The sequence below is a fragment of the Onychomys torridus genome, chromosome 2, assembly GCF_903995425.1.
Source record: "Onychomys torridus chromosome 2, mOncTor1.1, whole genome shotgun sequence".
In the NCBI taxonomy this organism is placed as follows: domain Eukaryota; kingdom Metazoa; phylum Chordata; class Mammalia; order Rodentia; family Cricetidae; genus Onychomys; species Onychomys torridus.
The window spans coordinates 91,879,635-91,903,248 of record NC_050444.1 but is presented as its reverse complement, the minus strand read 5'-3'; the positions used below and the strand labels follow the sequence as shown (position 1 = coordinate 91,903,248).

Here is a 23,614-nt window from a genome sequence, read left to right as displayed (position 1 = left end):
CACTAATTAAGAAAATGTCTTACAGGCCTGCCTAATCTTATTGAGGCATTTTCTCAATTGAGGCTCCCTCCTCTCCAGTGACTCCACCTTGAGTCAAGTTGACAAAAAACCAGCCAAACACACCACCTACATATCAAATAGTGACGTCACTGTTTGCATATTGTTAAGGCTACTGTGTTGTTTTGACTTCATGAGTGCAACTTCCCTGTCTGATATAACAGACATAAACTCAAAGTAAATGTCCCGGTCTTCTGACTCCTACAATTCTTTTTCTTTGCCCACCTACTGTGATAGTCTCTCAGCCAAATGCTTAGGGGTTGGCTTGTAAATGTATCAATTGGGCCTGGGTACACCATGGTCAGTTGTTCTCTGCATTTTGATTATTGCATCTTTCTGTAATGGTCTCATTTGTTACAAAGGAATCTTCTTTGATGAGGGATGAGAGCTACACTCTGTGGTTCTAAGTATTTCTCCTGCTGTTAAAAATTATACTGGTTTAGGAAAAGGGCAGTGCAAGTTCTCTTCTAGTTTCCATTGTCTTGACAGACAGGGTAAGACTTATATTACCAGAACTGGACTCACGTCCAATTAGACAGCTGTTAGGTGTGACTATTGCAACTCTGAGTATATCTTGCCATGCCTGCAATTGTGGTTCATAGGCATTGCAGCTGGGTAGGACTATTGATTTATTTTCTCCCTTGACAGCTCCTTGCCTAATACTTTTTTAGTTCTACAAAAGCTAGTCTTCAGGGACGAGACTGGCAGGTCACTTGCATCTTGATATGCTAAGTCCTGTGTTCAGAGTATGATTTCTTCAGCACTAGTGATTTACCTTCAAAATCTGGGATGCAATCAGGGGCAAGTAAAATAGCCTATATTGTCTTAGAGGTCTCTTGGACTCTCCTGATAAATAACTGGATAGAAGGTTTCTCATGACTATTATAACAGCTTTTGGTAGATAGTCTATGAGTCTTGTGGGTAGTAACATCACCCTAATGGCCTAACTCCATTTAAACTCTATTATCTATCTATCTATCTATCTATCTATCTATCTATCTATCTATCTCTATAATCTATCTATCTTTCTATCATATATCTATATCTATTATCTATCTATCTATAGAAATATTTATAGAGCATATAATTTCAGGTAAATAAAATTATGTCCTAAGACTTTTTCCAAACATCTTTAGTGTTATGTATCCCTTCACTTTCCTCCTCCCTTTGCATTGTCCTCCCTAAGCCAACCCCAGTTAAACCCCCTATTTTTCTGATTTCCACCTTCATAACACCTGTCAGGTAAAATCAATTTCTTTGATAATAGGATATTGACACCTGCTTGTTTTCTGGTCTCATTTTCTTTGAATCTCTTTCCCATCCTTTCACTTTAAGATGGATTTTGATTTAGTTTCTTAATTCATACCATTAACCTGTGTCTTTGATTGGAAAGTTGTGATCACAAGTATTTAAAATTATTATTGAAAAGTAAGTGTTGATGACCATCATTTTTCTGATGGCTAAAATTTTAGTCCTATTTTTGTGTTTCCATAATTACAGTTCCATTTGTCTTCTTTCTATAGTTTCTTGCTTATGTTTTTTCCTGTGTTTAGTTTGAAGTTTTGTTTCCAGCATTCTCTATGGGATGGTTTGTTGGACATGAATCCTTTTATTCCATTTATATCATGGAAATTTTTCCTTTCTCCTTCAACTCTTGCAGTTTTTCTGGGCACAGCATTACAGGTTGATCTTTTACTTATCTTTCTACTGCTGTGGTAAGACATTTTGACTGAGGTAACTTATAGAAGAAAGCATCTATTTGGGCTGATGTTTCCAGAAGAGTAAGAGTTCACCATCACCATATTAGTGAAGTGTGGTAGCCTGTAGACAAGGCAAATGGAGCAGTAAGCTGAGAGGTCACTTCTTAATACACAAACAGGAAGCAGAGAGAGATGGGGGGGAGGAAATGGAAGCAACACTAATGTTTTAAATTCTCAAAGCCCACCCCCAGTTAGATACTTTCTTCAAGAACATACTTCTTAAACATTCCCAAATAGTGTCACCAACTAGGACTCATTTCTTCAAATCTACAAGCCTATGAGGGACACTCCCATTCAAACAACCACAGTTGGTATCTGTGGCCTTTTGGTCCTGACCCTTACTCAGGCCTTCCTACTGTAACACGTGAATAACTACTTGCTTCCTAGTACTGCCCAATGCAGGAGTAATGTGAGCATTAGTGTTAGGTAACTAAGGGATCATGTTCTGACATCAATGTTAACTAACAGGAAACATTGTTCGTTCTCTTCAAGATCTACCTTCCTTGACCTTCATGGGCACACAAACAGTGCCTGCTTCTTAAAATTTGAAAGGATATGGCAGAACAGTGTTCAGAATCCTCTTTGCATTATATTTTGGCATCCTGGAAATACTCAATAAATGTTTGTCATTACAGTATTCACCAAGAGTTTAAAGTCTTGCAACTTCTAGCCACAGAAGAGCTACCTTTTCTAACAATCCATGCAATGAATGCAACTTCCTCATCTAATAACTTTCATCATTTGATTCCTAAGAAGAATAATTCTGTATACCACAGTTCCATCAACTGGAATACTAGAGTCATTGTTCTATATAGTAAATTTATTTCCAAAATATAGAAAGAATAGTGAATATTATGTATATATTTCTAACACATTTTCTTTTTTATTATTTTATTATTTTTTAATTTTATTAATTAATTAATTAATTTTTGGAGCTGAGGATCGAACTCAGAGTCTTGCACTTGCTAGGCAAGCACTCTACCACTGAGCTAAATCCCCAACCCCCCAACACATTTTCTTTAAGAAAAAATTCTTTAAGGCAAGCCATAGAAATTGTGTATTATTTTCTGAAATAGGCACAATGCTGTGATGTCTAAGAATTCTGAAAACAAAAGCTATATTTTCTAACCCGAAACATGCTGGCACCTTCAGTAATCACACACGTATTGTGAGAATGAAAAAACAAGAGTACCACAGGCACTGCTTTCTTGATTAATAGAGGCCCATACAATGGGAGGAGAGAAAAACCAGTATCTAGTTCTTCATCATAATTATCATAGCACTGCCTATCCATGCTATTGTCACGTTATTTTTCTGTGATTTGCACAGGATCTAAATTCCAACTAATTGCAGACTAGCACACCTAAGATACCTGAATTACAAGTGGGCAATGATTCCTAAGCATGCTTCATTTTGCTCCATTTACTTATGCTTGAATTCAAATTCCAGAAATGTACAAGTTGCTTACCCTCTCTGGGCCCAATTCCTACTTACATAATGGAGAAAAAAACCATAGTATTTCCTTCCTATATTGTTGTGAAGATTAATTGAGTCAGTGTGTTTAATGTGTACAATAGCATGGTGTCTTGTACTCAGTGACATTCTATTTAATTTCGTTCTCTGAAAGTATCACTCTAAAGTTATCATCCTAAGCATTAGAGACAAGCAAAGGAATAACATACACTAAATCTCATCATTTTGAAATCAATTAAGAAAATGTAGCCTTTTCAATGAATTCAATTCTACTTAAAGTCTACTTCTAGCAAGGACCATGGGAAAGGAAAAAGCAAGATTCAAATAGGCAAAGATGGTTTATTAACCTCAGATATATTTTTAGAAACTCAGAAAGGCTAGAAATATATTTGCATAAGAAAATACACACTTTTTTCACATCCGATCACTCATAAGTACTATCTTAGAAAAATCTTGCACTAATTAAGATGCTAAATCAGCCTTTGTTGGGCCCAGAAATGTTTCTCTGCAACCTGAAGCTGCCTGCTCACATTTGAAATAGTGTGACTTTATATGATTCTCATTTTCTATAAAGTAAGAATGCTTTTTCATTTTCATATATTCACTCAAATTACCTGAGTTCATTGTTATGAATTTCCATGATTTTTCTTTCCAACTTCTGGGACTGCTTGGGGAAAATCTCAAACTCACTTATGTAATTCTCAGGATGCTCATCAGGATAATAATCACCAAACTCAGCTGTAACCATCAAAAAATGGAAAAAAAGAGAGAAATTAAAAACAGCACACTTAGGGCACATATACCCTGTCTTCCACTATCCAGAATAAGAACACAGACTGAGCTTACCCAATATAGTGAATTTGTACTCCTGGTGAGAACACCAGTCTCATTTTCCAGAGACATTCATGTTCACCTCTGACTATTTGAGTATGGGTACCTGTTAACTCTTTCTGTGCCTCATTTTCTGTGTCCTAAACAATTTAAAGCATTGTTGTTTTTCATTAGGGCACTGTTGACATTTAGGGTGCTGAATAATTTTATTGTTTCAGATTTTCCAAAGATGTGTAGGACCTGTAGCCATTACAATGTTCATAGCAAAATCACTATTATCATCAATAATTACACCCTCCAGAACTATTCAAAGGATATAAAATTTCAATCCTGTAGAAGAAATACATTCAAGAGATCTGTTGTGCTACATAGTGAGTACACTTTGTATACTATTTTTTAATTACTAGAATAAATTTGGAGTGTTCACACAAAAATTATATACACATATACATATATATCTTGAATTTAGAAACCATAAAATGCATACCTCCAAAATTACATGTTAATGTTATATATATATGTATATACATACATACATACATACATACATACATACATACATACATATATATAAGGTTTTGTGATCTTTTTCAGCTATTTGAGGAATTTCCACCCTGATATAATGGCTGCAGCAGTCTGCACTCCCACTAGGAATAAATAAGTGTTCCCATTTCCCCAGCATTTTCATTCATTACTCCTTTTGAATCTTAGCCATTCCAATCACAGTAGGATGACATCACAAAGCACTTTTAATTTATATTTCGCCAACCAATAATGATAATAGCTCCCCACCTCCAGTGGCTCTAAAGTTCAGTCATAATTGAAAACAAGAGTCAAGACCTGGTTCATCACACATTATTACCAGCCATTTGTGTCTCATCTTCTGCAAACTGTATTTTGTTTCATGACACACTTTAGGATTGGGTTATTTTTCTTTTTGTTTCTTTCTTTTCAGTTTCTAGTGTAGTGTAGATACTAATACTGCTAGTAACACAGCCATTAAACATTTGTTCATATTCTGTAAGTTACCTCTTCATTCAAATAACTATGCCATTTGCTGTAGAGAAGAGATTTAGTTTAAAGGTCTTCCCTGTGCCTATACATTCAAATATATACTGTACTTTCTTTCTGTCAGATTCAAGAAATCAGGTCTTTCTTTTCTTTTCTTTCATTCTTTCTTTCTTTTTCATTCTTTCTTACCCCTCCTCCCCTGGCTGTCCTGGAATTTGATCTATAGAGCAGGCTGGCCTTGAATTCACAGAGATCTACTTGTCTCTGCCTCCTGAGTGCTGGGATTAGTATGCACTACCACTACCACTCAGCTCAGGATCACGTTCTTTAAAAGTATTTCTTGCTCACTAATTGACAGGAAGAACGAACAAAAGCTTAGCTCCTTAATGAGCTGTTCCTTTGGGAATCATGAAAGCCACCTCTGTCAGGGAAATCTTGTCTGTGCTGTTTTTATTACTATAGCTCTGTAGTATAATTGGAGATGAAGGATGTTGAGATCTCCAGTGATTCTTTTATTGTTCAGGATTGTTTTAGCTATCTTGTCTTAAGGTTTTTGCTTGTTTGTTTTATCATACGTGTATTTCACTTGCTTGATTAGATTACCCAAAGATATATTATATTTTTGATGCTATAGAGAAATATATTATTTCCCTGGTTATTTTTTCAGTCCATTTGTCATTTGTATATAGGAAAGCTACTGATTTTTTTTGTTAATTTTGTATCTTACTAGTTTTCTGAAAGTGATTTTCAGCCGGAGGCATTTCCTGGTGGAAGTTTTAGGGTCCATTTATGTATATTATCATATCATCTGCAGATAAAATATTTCACCTTTCCTCCCTTCCTATTTGGACCCCCTAGATCTCCATCAGTTGTCTTATTGCTCCAGTTAAGATTTTAAGTACTATATTGCATGGTTATGGAAAAACTGGACAATCTTATGTTGTTCTTGACTTTAGTGGAAATACTATGAGTTTCTCTTTGTTTAATTTGATGTTGACTATGGGATTTCTGTACTGCCTTTATTATTTTGAGGTATGTCTCTTGTATCCCTAATCTCTCCAGGACTTTTATCATGAAGGGGGTTGAATTTCATCAAGGGCCTTTTCTTCTTCTAATGGAACGGTCAATTTTGGTCTTTCATTTTGTTTATATTTCATTATATTTATAGATGTTGAATGATCCCCGTATCTATTGGATGAAGCCTACTTGGTCATGATGGATGTGTTCTTGGGTTTGCTTTGCAACATTTTATTGAGTATTTTTACATCTATGTTCATAAAGGAAATTAGTCTGAAATTCTCTTTCTTTGTTGGGTCTATGTGTGCTTTAGGTATCAGGGTAACTGTGACCTTCTAAAAAGAATTAGCTAATGTTCCTTGTATTTCCATTTTGTGGAATCATTTGTGGATTATTGAGGTTAACTCTTCTTTGAATGTCTGACAGAATTCTGTGCTACAACCTGGACTTTGTGTGTGTGTTTGTGTGTGTAGCGTTGTTAGATTTTTCATTACTGCTTCTACTTCATTAGGTATTACAGCTCTGTTTATATTTCTTTCCTGATCTTGATTTAGCATTAGTTGGTGATAAATATAGAGAAAATCACCCATTTCTTTTAAGTTTTCTGACTGGGTGGAGTACAGTTTTTTCAAGTATGTCTCTATGATTCTCTGGATTTCCTTTGTGTCTGTTGTTATGTGCCCTTCTCATCTCTAATTTTATTAATTTGCATCCTTTCTTTCTGACTTTCAGTTAGCTTGGCTAAATATTTGCAAAACTTATTTATTTTCTTAAAGAATTAACTCTTTGTTTTATTTTATTTTATTTTTTGTTTTGTCTGTTTGATTTCAGCCTGAGTTTGAGTGTTTCTTGCCATCTATCCCTTTTTAGTGTTATTTCTTCTTTTTGTGGTAGAACTTTCAGGTGCATTGTTAAGTTACTACTATGAGAGCTCTTTGCTCTTTTTGTTTGTTTTGGTACTTAGTCCCATGAAGTTGCCTCTTAGTGGTGCCTTCATTGCTTCATAAGTTTGGGTATGCTGTGTTTTGTTTCTATTCAGTTCTACAGATTTCCTTTATTGCTTCATTTTATATCCAGGAGTCCACTGTTCATTTTCCACGAGTTTGTAAGCTTTCTGTTGTTGTTGATATACAACCTCAATTCATGGTGATCAGATAGGATGCAGGGTGTTATTCCAATTTTCTTGTATCTGTTGAGACTTGCTTTGTGTTCAAGTACGTGGTCAGTTTTGGAGAATATTCTAGGAATTTCTGATATGAAGGTATATTCTTTTGTGTTTAAGTGAAATGTTCTATAAATATCTGTTAGGTCCATTGTTTCATGACATAGCATATCTCTGTTTAGTTTTTGTCTAGATGACCTGTCTGTTGATTAGAATGGGGTACTGAAGTCACTCACTATCACTGTGTGAGGCTCAATATGTCATTTAAATGGTAGTAGTATTTCTTTTATGAACTTGGATGCCCTTGTGTTTGATGCATAGATGTTAAGTACTGCAATATCCTGTTGGGGGATTTTTTCCTTTGGTGAAAATTAGTATCCCTCTCTATCTCTTCTGATTAGTTTTGGTTTGAAGTCTATTTTGTTGGATATTAAAACAGCTACACTGGCTTGTCTCATGCCCATTTTCTTGGAATACCTTTTTCTATCCATTTAACTTGAGGTGATGTCCATCCTTAATGTTGAGCTGTATTTCCTAGATGCAGCAGAAGGATGTATCCTGTTTTCTAATCTTCTCTGTTAGTCTATGTCTTTTTTATTGGGCAGTTATGACCATTGATTTGAGAGTTATCAATGAGCAGCATTTGTTGATTCCCATTATTTTGTTGTTATGGTATTCCCCCTTTTGATTTGGGGTTCTATTGTTATCTATTTCTTACGTTTTCTTAGGTGTGTTTAACCCCTTCAGGTTGAAGTTTTCCTTCTAACACCTTCTGTAGGGTTGCATTTATAGATAGACCCTTTTGGCTTTTACAATCTCTACTGAGCAGTAAGGATTAATTCTAATAGTTCTATCTTCATACATTACTTGGTCTTTTCCCTTTGCAGATGTTAACATTCTTTCTTTGTTCATCACATTTAATGTTTTGATTATTATGTGCCTAGGAGACTTTCTTTTCTTGTCCAGTCTACTTAGTGTTCTATATGCTTCTTGTATCTTTCTAGGCATTTCTTTCTTTAGGTTAGGAAATTTTTCTTCTATGATTTTGGCACTTCCTTAGAAAACTGGGAATCCATCTCCCCCAAGACCCAGCTGTAGCAATCTTGGGCATATACCTAAGGAATGCTCAATCATAGCACAAGGGCATTTGCTCAGCTATGTTCATATCAGCATTGTTTGTAATAGCCAGAACCTGGAAACAACTTAGATGCCCTTCAACTGAAGAATGGATAAAGAAAATATGGTACATATACACAATGGAGTACTACTCAACAGAGAAAAACAATGACATCATGAGGTTTGCAGGCAAATGGATGGATCTAGAAAAAATCATCCTGAGTGAGGTAACCCAGACTCAGAAGGACAAACATGGTATGTACTCGCTCATAGGAGGATACTAGATGTAAAACAAAGATGATTAGACTGCTACACAACTCCAGGGAGGCTACCTAGAAAACGAGACCCTAGGAAAGACACAGGGATTGCTCAATGACAGAGAAATGGATGAGATCTACATGAGCAACCTGGACGACAGTGGGAGTAATGAAGGGCAAGGTTTGAGGAAAAGAGAGCTTAGGGGAGCAGGAGATCCCAGCTGGATCAAGAACAGAAAGGGAGAACCCAGGAATAACAGACCATGATAAATGAAGACCACATGAGAACAGGACTAGGCAGAGTGCTGGAGAGGTCCCCAGAAATCCACAGTGATACATCCTCTGTAGACTGCTGGCAGTGGTCAAGAGAAAGCCTGATCTGACCTAGTCTGGTGATCAGATGGCCAAACACCCTAACTGTCGTGCTGGAACTCTCATCCAATAACTGATGGAAGTGGATGCAGAGATCCTCGGCCAGGCCCCAGGTGGAGATCCAGGTGTCCAATTGTCAAGAAAGAGGAGGGACTGTAAGAGCATGAATTGTTGAGCCCAAGATTGCAAAAAGCACAGGGACAAATAGCCAAACGAATGGAAGCACATGAATTATGAACCAAAGGCTGTGGAGGCCCCAGCTGGATCAGGCCCTCTGGATAAGTGAGACAATTGAATAGCTTGAACTCTTTGGGAGGCATCCAGGCTGTGGGACCGGGACCTGTCCTTAGAGCATGAGCTGGCTGTTTGGAACCTTGGGCTTACACAGGGACACTTTGCTCAGCCTGGAAGGAGGGGATTGGACCTGCCTGTACTGAATCCATCAGGTTTAAATGAATCCCCAGGGGAGTCTTGTCCCTGGAGGAGATGGGAATAGAGGAGAGGGGATGGGGGTAAGGTGGGGGTGAGGGCGGGAGGGAGGACAGGGGAACCCATGGCTGATGTGTAAAATTAAAACACAAATATAATAATAATTTTTTTCTGTGTCTTTAAGATGGGATTCTCCTTCCTCGATTCTTGTTATTCTTACATTTGATGTTTTCACTATATCTGACAATTCCTGGATGTTTTATGTCAGGAGATTTCAGATACAACATTTTCTTTGACTGATGTATCCATTTCTTCTATTGTATCTTAAATTCCTGAGAGTCTTTCTTTCATGTCCTGTATTCTGTTGGTGGAACTTGTCTCTATAGTTCTTGCTTGAATTCCTAAAGTTTTCATTTACAGAATTCCCTCAGTCTGGATTTTCCTTATTGATTCTATCCCCATTTTCAGGTCTTGAACAGTTTTGTTCATTTTCTTCATTATTTGTCTGTGTTTGCCTGAATTTCTTTAAGGGGTTTATTAATTTTCTCTTTAATGACATCTATAACATATTCATAAATGCAATTTTGAAGTTCCTTTCCTTTACTTCAGCTATATTTCTTTTTTCAAGGCCTACTATAGTAGGGTTGCTGGACTCTACTGGAGATGCATTGTCCTGATCGTTATTGATTGTGTTTTTACACTGGCATCTAAGCACCAGGATTTGGGATGTTTATAATACTAGTTGCTAATGTTTAGTCTTATCTTTGTTGGTGGGCATTCTCTTCTTTGGTTTCTGTTGCCCTTGCTGGTTAGTAGGAAATTATAGTAGCTGTGTGTGTTTCCTGGTAAGGGAATGCTTCTTAGATCCTGCCAGGTGTGGCCACTGAGGTTCTGGGTAGAATGTGTTTGTAGGTACAGAGTGCTGACACTTAGAAAAGGGGATGGGATGGAAAGGGGGCCAAGTGTACCATAGGAAGTAGGAAAGCAAGTTATGCCACCAGGATTTGCTTAGTCCCTTTAGAATGGGAGCAAAGAGGGAGGCAAGGCAACAGCAGGTGGTGTGCTACTGATCTGAGGATGTGACTGTGGGACTGGATTTATAGATAAGGAAGTGGAGGAGATATGAGGATTGTGTACCTGCTTATATGCTCACCTACCTGCCACCTCCTCTGGTTGGCTTGGCTAGCAGGTTCCCATAGAATACCAATGGGGATTGGTGTATGAGACAAAGGGTTGGGGGTTAGGAAGTATGAAGGAGAAGATCTGTGTCAAATTATCAGTTCTTATGTTGAGGTCCTTAATCTATATGGAGTTTAGTTTTATGCAGAGCAAAAGATATACATCCAGTTTTCTTCATTTACATATCGCTATCCAGTTTCATGAGTAATATTTTTAAAAAATGTTACATTTTCTTTAGTGCATATCTTTCAAACCTGTAAAATATCAGGTGTCTCAAGGTATGTGAACGTGTCTGGGTCCTTAATATTATTCCATTGATCAATGTATCTGTCTTTATTCTATTAACATAATTTCTTTATTACTATAACTGTGCAGTATAATTAAAAACCAGAAATGGTGATATCTAAAGTTTTTTTCAGTGTTGTTATTGATATCCTGAGATTTTTGTGTTTTCATATTAAATTTAAGATTTAAAAATTTTTTCAAAAAATTAAGTTTGAATTTTGAATGGGATTGTAAACTGTAAATTGCTTTCAATTGGATGGTCATTTTCAAAATGCTAATCCTAGCAAGCCATGAATGTGAGAGATCTCATTTTCAGGTGTCTCCTTCAATTCATTTATGTTTCTATTAGATAAATCTTTCACTTCTTTTGTTAGGTTTGTTCCAATGTATTTTATTTTTTATTCAGCCCATTGTGAGTGGTATTATTTTCCTTATATCTTTCCTGGTCTGTTTGTTGTTTGTATATAAGACGGCTACTGATTTTTTTGTCTTAATATTGTAATCTGCTACTTTGCTGAACATATATATGAGCTGTAGAAGCTTCCTGATGGAATCTTTATGCATACAATCATATCATTTGCAAATAAGGATACTTTGACTTCTTTCCTATTTGTACCCTTTGGATCTCCTTCACTTCTCTCACTGCTTCAGATAGGGCTGAAGCATGTTGAATAGGAATGGAGCCAGTAGATATCCTTGTCTTGTTTCTGGTTTTAGTGGAAATGGTTTAAGTTTTTTCCAGTTAGAATGATGTTGGTCCTGAGCTTGTGGTAAATTGCCTTCATAATGTTAAGATGTGCTCCTTGTTTCCTTATTTTCATCAGGACTTTGTCATGAAGAAATATTTCTTTCTGTTAAAGTCCTTTTCTGTATCTAATGAAATGGCACTTGGTGTATTTTTTTTTTTTTTTTTGGATTGTTTAAAAAAACAACAACTATTTACTATGTTGAACCATTCTTGCAGCTCTTGGATAAAGTTAACTTGATCTTAGTGGATAATCTTTCTGATACGTTTTTTAATTTAATTTGGAAGTGTTTTATTGGGAATTCTGGTGCTATGCTCATCAGAGATGTTGGCCTATAATCTTCCATTTTTTATTCGTGTTTGTTTGCTATGGGTATTGAGATAATAGTGGCTTTATAAAAAAAGATTTTTTTTCTAGCTAGGGGCTCCACAGCCGTTGGTTCATAATTCATGTGCTTTCTTTCCTAGCTAGATCAGGCCCTCTGGATCAGTGAGACAATTGAATAGCTTGATCTGTTTGGGAGACACCCAGGTTGTGGGACCAGGACCTGCCCTTAGTGCATGAGCTGGCTGTTTGGAACCTTGGGCTTACACAGGGACACTTTGCTCAGCCTGGAAGGAGGGGACAGGACCTGCCTGTACTGAATCCACCAGGTTTAAATGAATCCCCAGGGGTGTCTTGGTCCTGGAGGACATGGGAATGGAGGGGTGGGGTTGGGGGGAAGGTGGTGGTGGAGGCGGGAGGGGGGAGGACAGGGGAACCCATGGCTGATGTATAGAATTAAAACACATAATAAAAAATTAAAAAAAGAAAAGAAAAGAAAGATTTTTTTAAGTTTTCTTTCAAGTTTTTGTTTTGCAGAATATTTTGAGGAGTGCTATTATCAGCTCTTCTTTGAATTCTGTCTATACCACTCTTGAACATATATCTAGTAGATTTTGTTACTGCAGAGATGCTTATTCATTTATGTTCATTGCTTTTATTTTTTTCCAAGACAGGGCTTCCCTGTGTAGCTTTGCATCTTTCCTGGATCTCACTCTGTAGTCCAGGCTGGCCTCAAATTCACAGAGATCTACCTGCCTCTGCCTCCCGAGTGCTGGGATTAAAGGTGTGCACCACCACAGCCTGGCTCATTGCTGCTTTATTCACAATATTCATCAAATGGAAACAGCCTAGATCTCCATCAACTAATGAATGATAACAATGTTTCAAATAAACAAGAGAAGATTATTCAAGCTATTAAGATATAAAATTTACACATTAGGGAATGGAACTGGGAACAGTTCTTTTGAGTATAACAATCAAAATTCATAAAGACAAATACTTAATGTTTTCTCTTACATATGGAACTTAGCTATTAAATTTTAACTATATATGTTTCATTGGGATCATTCATAGAAGTTAGACAAATAATAAGGAGCCCATGTGGAGGAGGGGGTTTTTCAAGACAGATAAAATAGAATATAATGTTACAAAGGTGCAATGGGCAAAACAAGAAAGATGAAGTTGGATTGGGGTGTGGAAAGGAGAATAGAGAAGCCTTGGGGAAGGAACAACTAACAGTAAAATCATTATGATTTACTATATAGTGGGGTAGATCAAAACTAGATGCCATGTGCTAGGAAATAAAACTCCTAGTACCAGGATTGGGCTGCCTCTTTTTGAGTTATTGGCCAATGAGTTCTCATAGACCTCTCCCCAGGCATTATAAGCTATTTCCAATGCTATTGGTTATTCTCTAGAAGTGGACAATAAGAACCTACTGATGAAGATATCACATGCTTGAGTTACAGAACATGGAGAAATCTAGCTGGTAATCAACTGGAAGTTTCATTCCTGCTGACTAGCTTTTATACTGCTGGAGTTTGCTGTGAATGCTTCTGGAGGAGACAATCATTAATATCATCAAGTTCTGAACTCTATAAGCCTAGATAATAACCTGTCTGGCAAGATATGCCAAATGACGCAATAGCAGCACAAATGTTATGATAACAACCTCTTTTCTTTTTTTTTAAAATGGATTTAAGGACCACTGCAAGAGGTGGAACCCATACCTTACATTGTCAGTATGGTTAAGAATGTGTGACTGGATAGGGCACTAGTAAAACCTAGTGTAAAACCTACTCCTGTCATTTTCGTAAATGAATATAGGTCAACCCTCATCAAAGAAACAATTAATACAGAGACATATAACTGGAGAATATTCAGAGAAAAGAAACTTCAGACTTCTCAGCCCTACATGGCATGTGTATATCATATGTCTCTTCTCAAGGCTCAGGGATCAATGTGGAAAATGAATGGAAATATTGAAAGATTCGGGGCAGTGGGTAACTTCAAGAAACTGTCTCCTAGTTTAAAAAACAACAACTATTTACTATGTTGAACCATTCTTGCAGCTCTTGGATAAAGTTAACTTGATCTTAGTGGATAATCTTTCTGATACGTTTTTTAATTTAATTTGGAAGTGTTTTATTGGGAATTCTGGTGCTATGCTCATCAGAGATGTTGGCCTATAATCTTCCATTTTTTATTCGTGTTTGTTTGCTATGGGTATTGAGATAATACTGGCTTTATAAAAAAAGATTTTTTTTCTAGCTAGGGGCTCCACAGCCGTTGGTTCATAATTCATGTGCTTTCTTTCCTAGCTAGATCAGGCCCTCTGGATAAGTGAGACAATTGAATAGCTTGAACTCTTTGGGAGGCATCCAGGCTGTGGGACCGGGACCTGTCCTTAGAGCATGAGCTGGCTGTTTGGAACCTTGGGCTTACACAGGGACACTTTGCTCAGCCTGGAAGGAGGGGACAGGACCTGCCTGTACTGAATCCACCAGGTTTAAATGAATCCCCAGGGGAGTCTTGGCCCTGGAGGAGATGGGAATGGAGGGGAGGGGCTGGGGGGAAAGTGGGGGCAGAGGTGGGAGGGGGAGGACAGGGAAACCCATGGCTGATGTGTAAAATTAAAACACAAATATAATAATAATAATAATAATAATAATAATAATAATAATAATAAAAATGAAAAAAAAATTCCAAAAACATTGGTGGTGGTGATGAAAGCCTCTAATGAAACAGTATTTTCTAGATTGAACAAGGCAAAAGAAACACATAAGAACTCACAGCAATTGCAACAACATACACAAGACCTGCACAAACTCAAGTCAGACAAAATCCCAGCATGGAGTAGGAGATGTCGACACCACTTCAGACTCTTAGCTAAGGAGACATTGACATTTGGTTGCTGTTAGAAGAAGGAAACTAAGTTTCCTTTAGAAATATGATACTTACTATATCAAGAATACTCTAGAGCTGGCCCCACACCCAGGAGTAGTCAGCCAACACAAACTCTCAATATTTCTAGGACAAGTTACTATCAGAATGTTTCCTGAAGGTCATATTCCCAGTCAATAGTTTCTTAAACCAAGAATACTCTGTCTCGAGCTGCTGGGAAAAGATTGTGCAGTGTAGAACATACAATGAGAAAAGTGATAACACAGAGGAAACTGATGGTTTAAATGAGAATATGCTCCATAAGCCAAGTTTTATTTTGTTTCAGCACTATTTTGCCACATTGGGTTTTATTTTTTGTTTGCTTTGATTTCTTTCTTTCTTTCTTTCTTTTTTGTTTCTTGTGTGTTTTCTTTTGGTACTTCCTGTAGAGTTACAGTAAAACTCACAGTGATTTACCACCCTGTCCTTGCCTTACTGTCTTCCTCTTTCTCCCCCATCTTTTCTTCCCATAAATAGGTCATTAGAGTTCATAATATAGGGCTAGGGAGATGGCTGAGAAGTTAAGGTAATTGCTGCCAACTGACTTGAGGTAGATTCCCAGGACCCACATTGTGGAAGGATAAAACAAGTTCTGTGTATGGTAATTTGTCCTCTGACTTCCAAATGCACGCCATAGTATGTACACACCTACCCAGATACATCTATAGACACATACACGCACATATAATAATAAATAAATGTAATAAATTAAACCCAAAAGAATTTATTCCAAAACTTGCCAGAACACTAGATTTCCATGAGGAATCCCTGTGGCCAGCTGTCTTCCAACATGTCCAGGAGAACAGAATGAATTCTTCATTTAGGTATTGGGCCCATCTTTGCCTCTTTCCCTCAGGCCACCTTCCTTCAAAATCTATTTTAACAATAGATCATTCTCCAATGTCTGGCCTGGAAAATTTGCCTGATGTTCTTCTCCAGGCACCTGCCCTGACATGCCAGAGCTATCCCAGATTGCACATTGTCTAACATCCTTACTTGTATCACAACTAACCTCTAGGCTTTCTCTAGAACTTGACCCGCCTGCCTTCCAATCCACAGGCTCTTTCCATGTCACACTGAACCTTCACCCGGCCAGACTGTGCACATCCTTCTCCAGGGTTTAGCTAGGTGACTCTGCGAGTCTGCTCTCCACATCCCTCACTAACTCTCCAGGTCTAGCCTGGGTCCCATATCCAGTGTCCTATCCTAGTCTGGCCACTCTTGGCTAGACCACAACTAACCTCTAGGCTTCTTCTAGGACCTTCACTCTTGTTCTCTAAATCACAGGCTTCTCCCATGCCACATTCAGCCTCTCCACCCAGCCAGGTCTACACTCACATTCCAGAAATGGACCAGAATGCATACCAGCCCAGTACTTTTTGTTCACATGACATAATTCCACCTAAGCTAGTTCCTAATTCTAGGACCAACCTACCTACTCATTCTTCTTTCTGCCCAAACCTGCTTCCTCCTTATCAGACATGGATCTAACAAAAGAAAGCTACAGGCCCAGATCTCATTGTAGAAAACTTCCTGAATAGGACTTCATTTGCCCAGGAATTAAGACCATCAGCTTTCAAGTGGGGCTTCATAAAACTAAAAAAACTTCTGTATAGCTAAAGAAGAGAAGGCCACAGAATGGGAAAGAATCTTCCAGAGCTACATATCTGATACAGGATTAATAGCCAGAATATATAAAGAACTAAAAAAACTCAAAGATTCAAAAATAATTAAGTAAATAAAACCACCACTGCCACCAACAAAAATCCAATCCATTCAAAAAGTTGAACTGGGCTATAAACAGAGAGTTCTCAAGAAAAAGAAGAGGAGGAGGAAGAAGAAGAAGAAGAGCTTAAAAATTTATTATCCCTAGTAATAAGGGAAATGCAAATTTAAACAACTTTGAGATTTCATCTACTTATATCAAAATGGCCAAGATCAACAACCAACAACTAATGCTGGGTAGGATGTGCGAAAAGTGGAACCTTCATTCATTGTTGGCAGGCTTGTAAACTGATTTAGCCAATCTAGAAATCAGTATAGCGAATGCTTAAAAAATTAATCCCAAATCTATATCTCTTGTCATAATCCCAAATAACTCAATATCCTATTCCCCAGACACTTGCTCATCCATGGTCTTTGCTGCTCTAGTTATAAGAGCTATGAAATGGAAACAACCTAAATGTCTTTCAACTGATTAATGAATAATGAAAAATATGGTACATATATACCATGGAATACTATTCAGCTGTAAAGAAATATGAAATGGTCTCTGAAAGTAAATGTGTGGATCTAAAAAAAAAAAGATCATATTGAATAAGGTAATCCAATCTACAAAAGACAAACAAACATCCTATGTTCTTTCTCATCTGAGGCTCATAGCTTCAAATTATCAGATATGAGTATGTATCATAGACTAAGTGCAAAAATAAAGAAAGTAAAAAGGGATCATTGAAGAAATGCAAGGCTAGGGGCACAATAAAGATGGGAATAGAAGAGTTTTAAGTGATCTGATGTGGAAATGGGAAAAGGGAAAAAAAGGGGGTGCTCTGATTAAAAATGGGACAGGGAGATAAATACAGAATGAGAGAAGAGGTTGTAGATATTGTTCTCTATGCTGTGAATGTACTGCTCTTATTGTTTAATAAATGAAGTGCTGATTGTCCAGTAGCCAGGCAGGAAGTATAGGTGGGACAAACAAACAAGAGAATTCTGGGAAGAGAAAGGCTGAGTTAGGAGTCTAGCCAGACACAGAGGAAGCAAGATGTGAAGGCAAAACTGGAAAAAGGTACCAAGCCACATGGCTAAACATAAAATAGAATTATGGGTTAATTTAAGTGTAAGAGCTAGACAGTAATAAGTCTGAGCTAATGTCCTTGATGCCGGGCGAGCACAGGAAAACCTTCAGCTACAGCAGAGGGTAAAATAGCTGTCAGAATTTCTGAAAGAGTGATAAGGAATTATACTATCAACCATTAACCTTAAAACCTATAATAAATATAAATCTGTGTATTACATGTATAGTTAAAATAAAAATTTCCATGTTCCATCCAAGAGCCAAAGACTACCTTATAACAACCCCAAGAGCAGGCATGAGAAACCATCTTTTAAACATTGGTAGGGCTGTTCAAGAAACTCACAAAATATTACAGACTATTGTTTTTGCCTTTGTTTACCTCTCAGAGGAGAAAGGCAAATCTCTATGGCTGAAGACACCATGCACTTGAGAAACAGGGACCAGAGGCCCCTGAGCTGGAACTGACTTGAAAGCTTCAGCCTTGAGGACTAGCACTATAAGGCATCATGTAACCTTCCAAAGAAGAAACGCAATCAACAAGCCTACCCAGCTATGATGTCTATTAACCACAACAATGACCAACATAGTGAAATAACTCTAAGGGTGAAGTAGTGAGTTGTACCTTGGTGATAACCAACAGCTCTCCAATCAACGTTAGTCCTTCTCAATTAGAGAAAAGTAATGTTTGGTACTAGAAACCTACCAACTAACTAGGGCTAGTGAAGCCATGGATCTTGGAGAAGAACCTACAATTGCTAATTTACTAAGACAGCATAATCCCTTACTACATTCTAAACATTTGTCCTTATGTCCACAGTAAGTGTTGCCCTCATTTTTCATCATGGAAACTTCTCTTTGCAACAGAGACAGACCACTCAGAAAACCAAAACCAATCAAAATGCAGAGTTACATGGCCTGTTCCTAATAGGTATATCTACAAAACAATCCCCACACACAAGGCTCAGGTAATATTGTGGAAGAGGCAGTGGAAAGAGGGTAAGAGCCAGAGGATCAGGGGTTTGCCCTAAGATTGTGTCGTTTCAGATTGTTAGAAGCTACTCTCCACGAGTTCTCACCAGCCTGACTGCTTGAACATTGCTGAATAAGGACATCAACAATAGATCTGGACAGAGGAAAGCTTAAGAGGCCCGAACCCCATACAAAAGTACTCCAGGCAACTAAGAAATGCTGAGGATGGGAGAAGTACGAGTCTCCCGGAAAAGCACCCCAGTTGGTCACCTAACACCAAACTGACAGCCCTGAAAACATGCATAGTATTATACAAACTGAGCAGGTTCATATATAATATGTATTAGTGAATAAAGGTCATGAATTTGAAAATGGTCAAGGTGGGGTATATGGGAAGATTTGGATAGAGGAAAGGAAAGGTGGAGATGATATAATTATATTATAATCTCAAAAACCAAAAGAACTAATTACAAAATGAGAAACCATACCAACTCAAAGGAATTTTTTTTAAGCCAGCATTATAGCAAAAGGATACAAGCATCTAGACTCCAAGTTCAGTCTTTCTGACACACTAGGGCTATGCTCATCTCTAAAATGAACAGCAGCCATCTTTTTTCTTTCTTCCTTTCTCTCTTTCTCTCTTTCTCTCTCTCTCTCTCTCTCTCTCTCTCTCTCTCTCTCTCTTTCTTTCTTTCTTTTTTTTGAGACAGGGTTTCTCTGTGTAACAGTCCTGGCTGTCCTGTAACTTACTTTGTGGACCAGGCTGGCCTTGAACTTTGTGGCCATTTGCCTCTGCCTCCCAAGTGCTGGGATTAAAGGCGAGCACCACCATTGCCCAGTCAGTATCCACTTCTTACATTCCCTAACTTTCTTTGACTTAATTCACAGTAGTATAATGAAATTCCATGTGTAGATGAACTTATGACTACCCCATCTTATACAGGGAAATACCAAAGCTTAAAGAACTCAATTCATGTTTGACAAAATTACTAGGAAAAGGGAGACAAGATTTATTGAACAGATTTATGAATGTAGTGGTCTCTTCATCTTCTTATATATCTAGAAAAATCTGAGGAATTTATAGAAATACATGCACACATGAAATATGATTAAAGAGTGACCTACTTGTTTGAAATCCATTTCCTTGATATGGCTTTACGCCCGATATGTCTATTAGGCCTCACATTTGATAGGTAGAATCATAACATAGGATATCCATATAAATATAGAAAGTCTTATAAAATGATGGTCTAACTCCTTGAAGAAAAAAGAGACTCTATATTCTAATCTTTGGGGTTTGGAAGTCTTCAAATGTGAGCAAAGCACGGCAAACATTGGAGCTCAGCTTTCTGCCAGGACCAACCAATGACTGGGAAGGGAAAGTGAATAGATGAATCTGTGACAAACTACATAGGTATATCTAGATTTCCCCATAGACAAAGCCAGGATGGTAACAGGTAGCACAGAAGAGAGGAACAGAGTAAAGTTCCATAGCTCATTGCAGTGGTGGGGATGACTGTGTAGGGGCTGGACTCACCTTGAACAATACAAGCACCCAGATAGGCAGCATCAGAAAAGGAGCACAACAGTCGACCATGAAAAATGTCTCTTTTAATCTGCAAGTATAAAAGGTATCTGCAACAAAAAAGGAGAAATAATCATCTTAAGTTTTAGCTGAAGCATGGAAGTAGAAATTTTTATGCTCTGTTTACCTGAGCCACACCTAGCTCTAGGCAGTAGCTTAGACATGTCAAACTTCCTTTAGATGAGCATATGCAGAAAGAAGTTGAGATTTCAGAATTTAGAAACCCAAAGTTTATGTGAGCTTCCAAAGGTGAAGGGGCTCAGCCTTTCTAAGAAACTCAAGAATAATCAAGAAACACATGGTCTAGTAGTCACCACTGCCAGATAAAGAAAACCACAACTTAACCATATCCCAAGTATCTTGTGAATTTTTTTTTAAAAAAAAACTTTATATGTACTTTTAATCAGGGGCCGAGTTCAATCAGTATACATGCATTATTCCTCAAGAAGGGACAGCATCATAGTAACTATTCAATAAAAACCCAACAACAACAAATCTGCTTATGAGTCCAAATCTAGTTGACTGACATTTGGATTGGGCTCTTGTGTCATTGTTTCTGGTTTCTGCTTCTCTGCAGACAAACTCAGACACATGTAGAAGCACAAATGTGGCTGGTAAGGTGGGCCGGAGAAGCAGAATGAAAAGTGGGCTATATTATGGCAGGGTCAACTACTATGAAACTCTGCCTGGGTTGTCTTGTAGGAAAGCTGAAGAGATGTGTCCATTTCATATGAAAATTCAGGAGATTGTATTTACAAGGGAAACCTTTGCATTGATAAGTGTTATCACAATACTATTAAAAGAACATTATAGTTAAAATCCAGAGGGAACTGTCTGTAGACACTGGCTTCCATTCTCTTGTTACTATCTTTTGGGTTTATCCATGTTGACCAAATTCTTTTCAGAATCTTTTTTTTTTTTTTAAACCAAATTGAATCTTCCTTTACAGGCTCATGCCTGTTTTGTTTTTTAAATCAAAGTAACATATTCCATTCATGCCAATTTTAACATTTACCTACAGGATATCCTCCACCATTGTATAGTCTTAGGGGAACTCTTAAAAACACTTTTCAGTCAGTAGATTACAACTTTGAGATGGTTAATTTTGGACATCTGCTTAACTGGGCCATGGGATACCCAGGTATGAAGTGGACTATGATTGCTGGGTTCCTTTAAGCTTGTTTATGTGCATGATTTGTAGCTGAGCAGGTGAAACAGCATAGCAGATGACTACCCTATTTTGTGTTGTAGAGGGAGGGTGAATTTACTCTATCTGACAATGTGAACTAGAGTATTCTCACTTTTGTACTCCTTATCCTTAGGGCTTTAGACCTGGATGAAATCCATTGGCCCTCTGAAGCCTCTCACCTGAAGACTGCAGGGCTTTTCAACCTCCATAAAGATGCAAGTTAATTCATTATAATAGACTTTATATGATCATACATACACAGCCACCCATGTACACACACACACACACACACACACACACACACACACACACACAAACACACTCTCTTGTATGTTTCTTTGGAAAAACCCTGACTAAATATCTCTACTACTTACTAATTTGCTCTTTACTCAGTCTTATAATGAGCCAAAGCATAATTCCACTTTAAAGATAAGTCAAAGAAATGGAAAATGGAGCGGGAGAACTGTGCACTAATAGCATAAAGCTTTTTCTTGGTCCAGGGCATGGGAGTTGCCAGTTCTGGGGGCTACTTCACTGAAATCACATTGGGAACAATGAAGGATTCATTGGCTTACTGATGTTTTCATCTCCTGGATCTGTATAGCACATACTTTACACTATGCATTGTTTTAGCCATCAAGGTATTAGTGACACATGACAGGTTCAAAAGACAACCTATTTCCATTTTATTCATAATTGCATTAAAGAGATAAAGCAGCTAACAACTTTATTACTCAGTTTGAACTGACAATCTAGACTAGCTTCCTGCACTGAAGCCTGCCAACCTTAATGAGCACATTTATTGTTAAATGTTACTCTGATTCAGTAGGTGGAAAGGATATTCATGTATTCAATAGCTACCTGGTGATTTGGTGTCATGAACCACACTTTGAATAATAAGTGAACATGAGAATCACTAAGGGAGGTGGCTCTTATCCTTAACCACCCGACGAATGCAAATTCAAGGTACTTTGAGATTTCATTTTACCCCAGTCAGAATGGATAAGATACAAAAAACAAATGATGACAGATGCTGGCTTTGATATGGGAAATGGGGAGCCCTTATTCACAGCTGATGGGAGTGCAAATTGTCACAGCCACTATGGAAGTCAGTGTGGAGGTTCCTCAAAAAATAGTAAACACATCTGGTATATGGCACTATTCCTCTCTTGGGCAGATACCCCAAAGACTGCACATCCTACTACAGAGATACTGCCTCAAATATGTCTGTTGCTACACTTCACAATAGCTCGAAATGGAAACAGCCTAGATGTCTATGAACAGATGAATGGACAATGAAAATATGATATATTAGTCAGGCGGTGGTGGCTTGCCTTTAACCCCAGCACTTGGGAGGCAGAGCCAGGCGAATCTTTGTGAGTTCGAGTCCAGCCAGCTCCAGGATAGGCTCCAAAGCTACACAGAAACCTTGTCTTGAAAACCCCCAAAAATGATATATTTATATGATGGAATATTAATCACTTATTATGAAATTCACAAGTAAATGGATGGAGCTTACCCAGAAAGTACAAACATCACATTTTCCCTAATAATTGTACACATTAGCCTAGAATCTTTAGATATATGTTTTCTTTACTTAATGGGAGTAATCCATAGAAGTTAGGAAATTAAAGTGTTCATAGACAGGGGCTTTCAAGAGAGTAGTGATAAAAAAAACCCACTGGTTTAAAGGGACCTGGAAACTTTTCTACTGGCTAGCTTTCATAATGCTAGGAAGAGCTGTGTAATCTGCCTGAGGTCAGAATAAACATTAATGATAGCCAGCAGTGCACCATACAAGACACAATGCCTGGCCTAGCAAGACATGCCCACTGGACCAATAGTGGTTTGAACAACATTCAAGTAACTAACCATTTTCTGATTGGATTTAAGGTCTGCTCCACAAGATGAAACCCATACTTGGCACCATTAAGAAACTGAGAAATTCTGACTAGGCAGGTTTTAGGCCCTAGGAGAGAACCTACTACTCTTATCTGCTAAACATATACTAAACCAAATCTTGATAATTTATCATTACACCCATAGATTAAGGTACCTCTCAACCTTCATCAGAGAAGATATTTCTGTTTGCACTAGATAGTCAGAATAATG

At 37.7% G+C, this 23,614-nt stretch overlaps 1 protein-coding gene across 3 annotated transcripts in view; it reads right to left on the bottom strand.

Moving 5' to 3' along the window:
- Frmd3 (FERM domain containing 3) overlaps positions 1 to 23,614 on the bottom strand; it is a 220,515-nt gene that overhangs the window by 71,019 nt on the left and 125,882 nt on the right. For all 3 annotated transcript variants that reach the window (XM_036179147.1, XM_036179146.1, XM_036179145.1), the window contains exons 5-6: positions 20,266 to 20,363; positions 3,905 to 4,028 (exon numbers count right to left, since the gene is read on the bottom strand). In XM_036179147.1, coding sequence (XP_036035040.1) covers positions 3,905 to 4,028; positions 20,266 to 20,363 — 222 coding nt within the window. The remainder of the gene's footprint in view (positions 1 to 3,904; positions 4,029 to 20,265; positions 20,364 to 23,614) is intronic.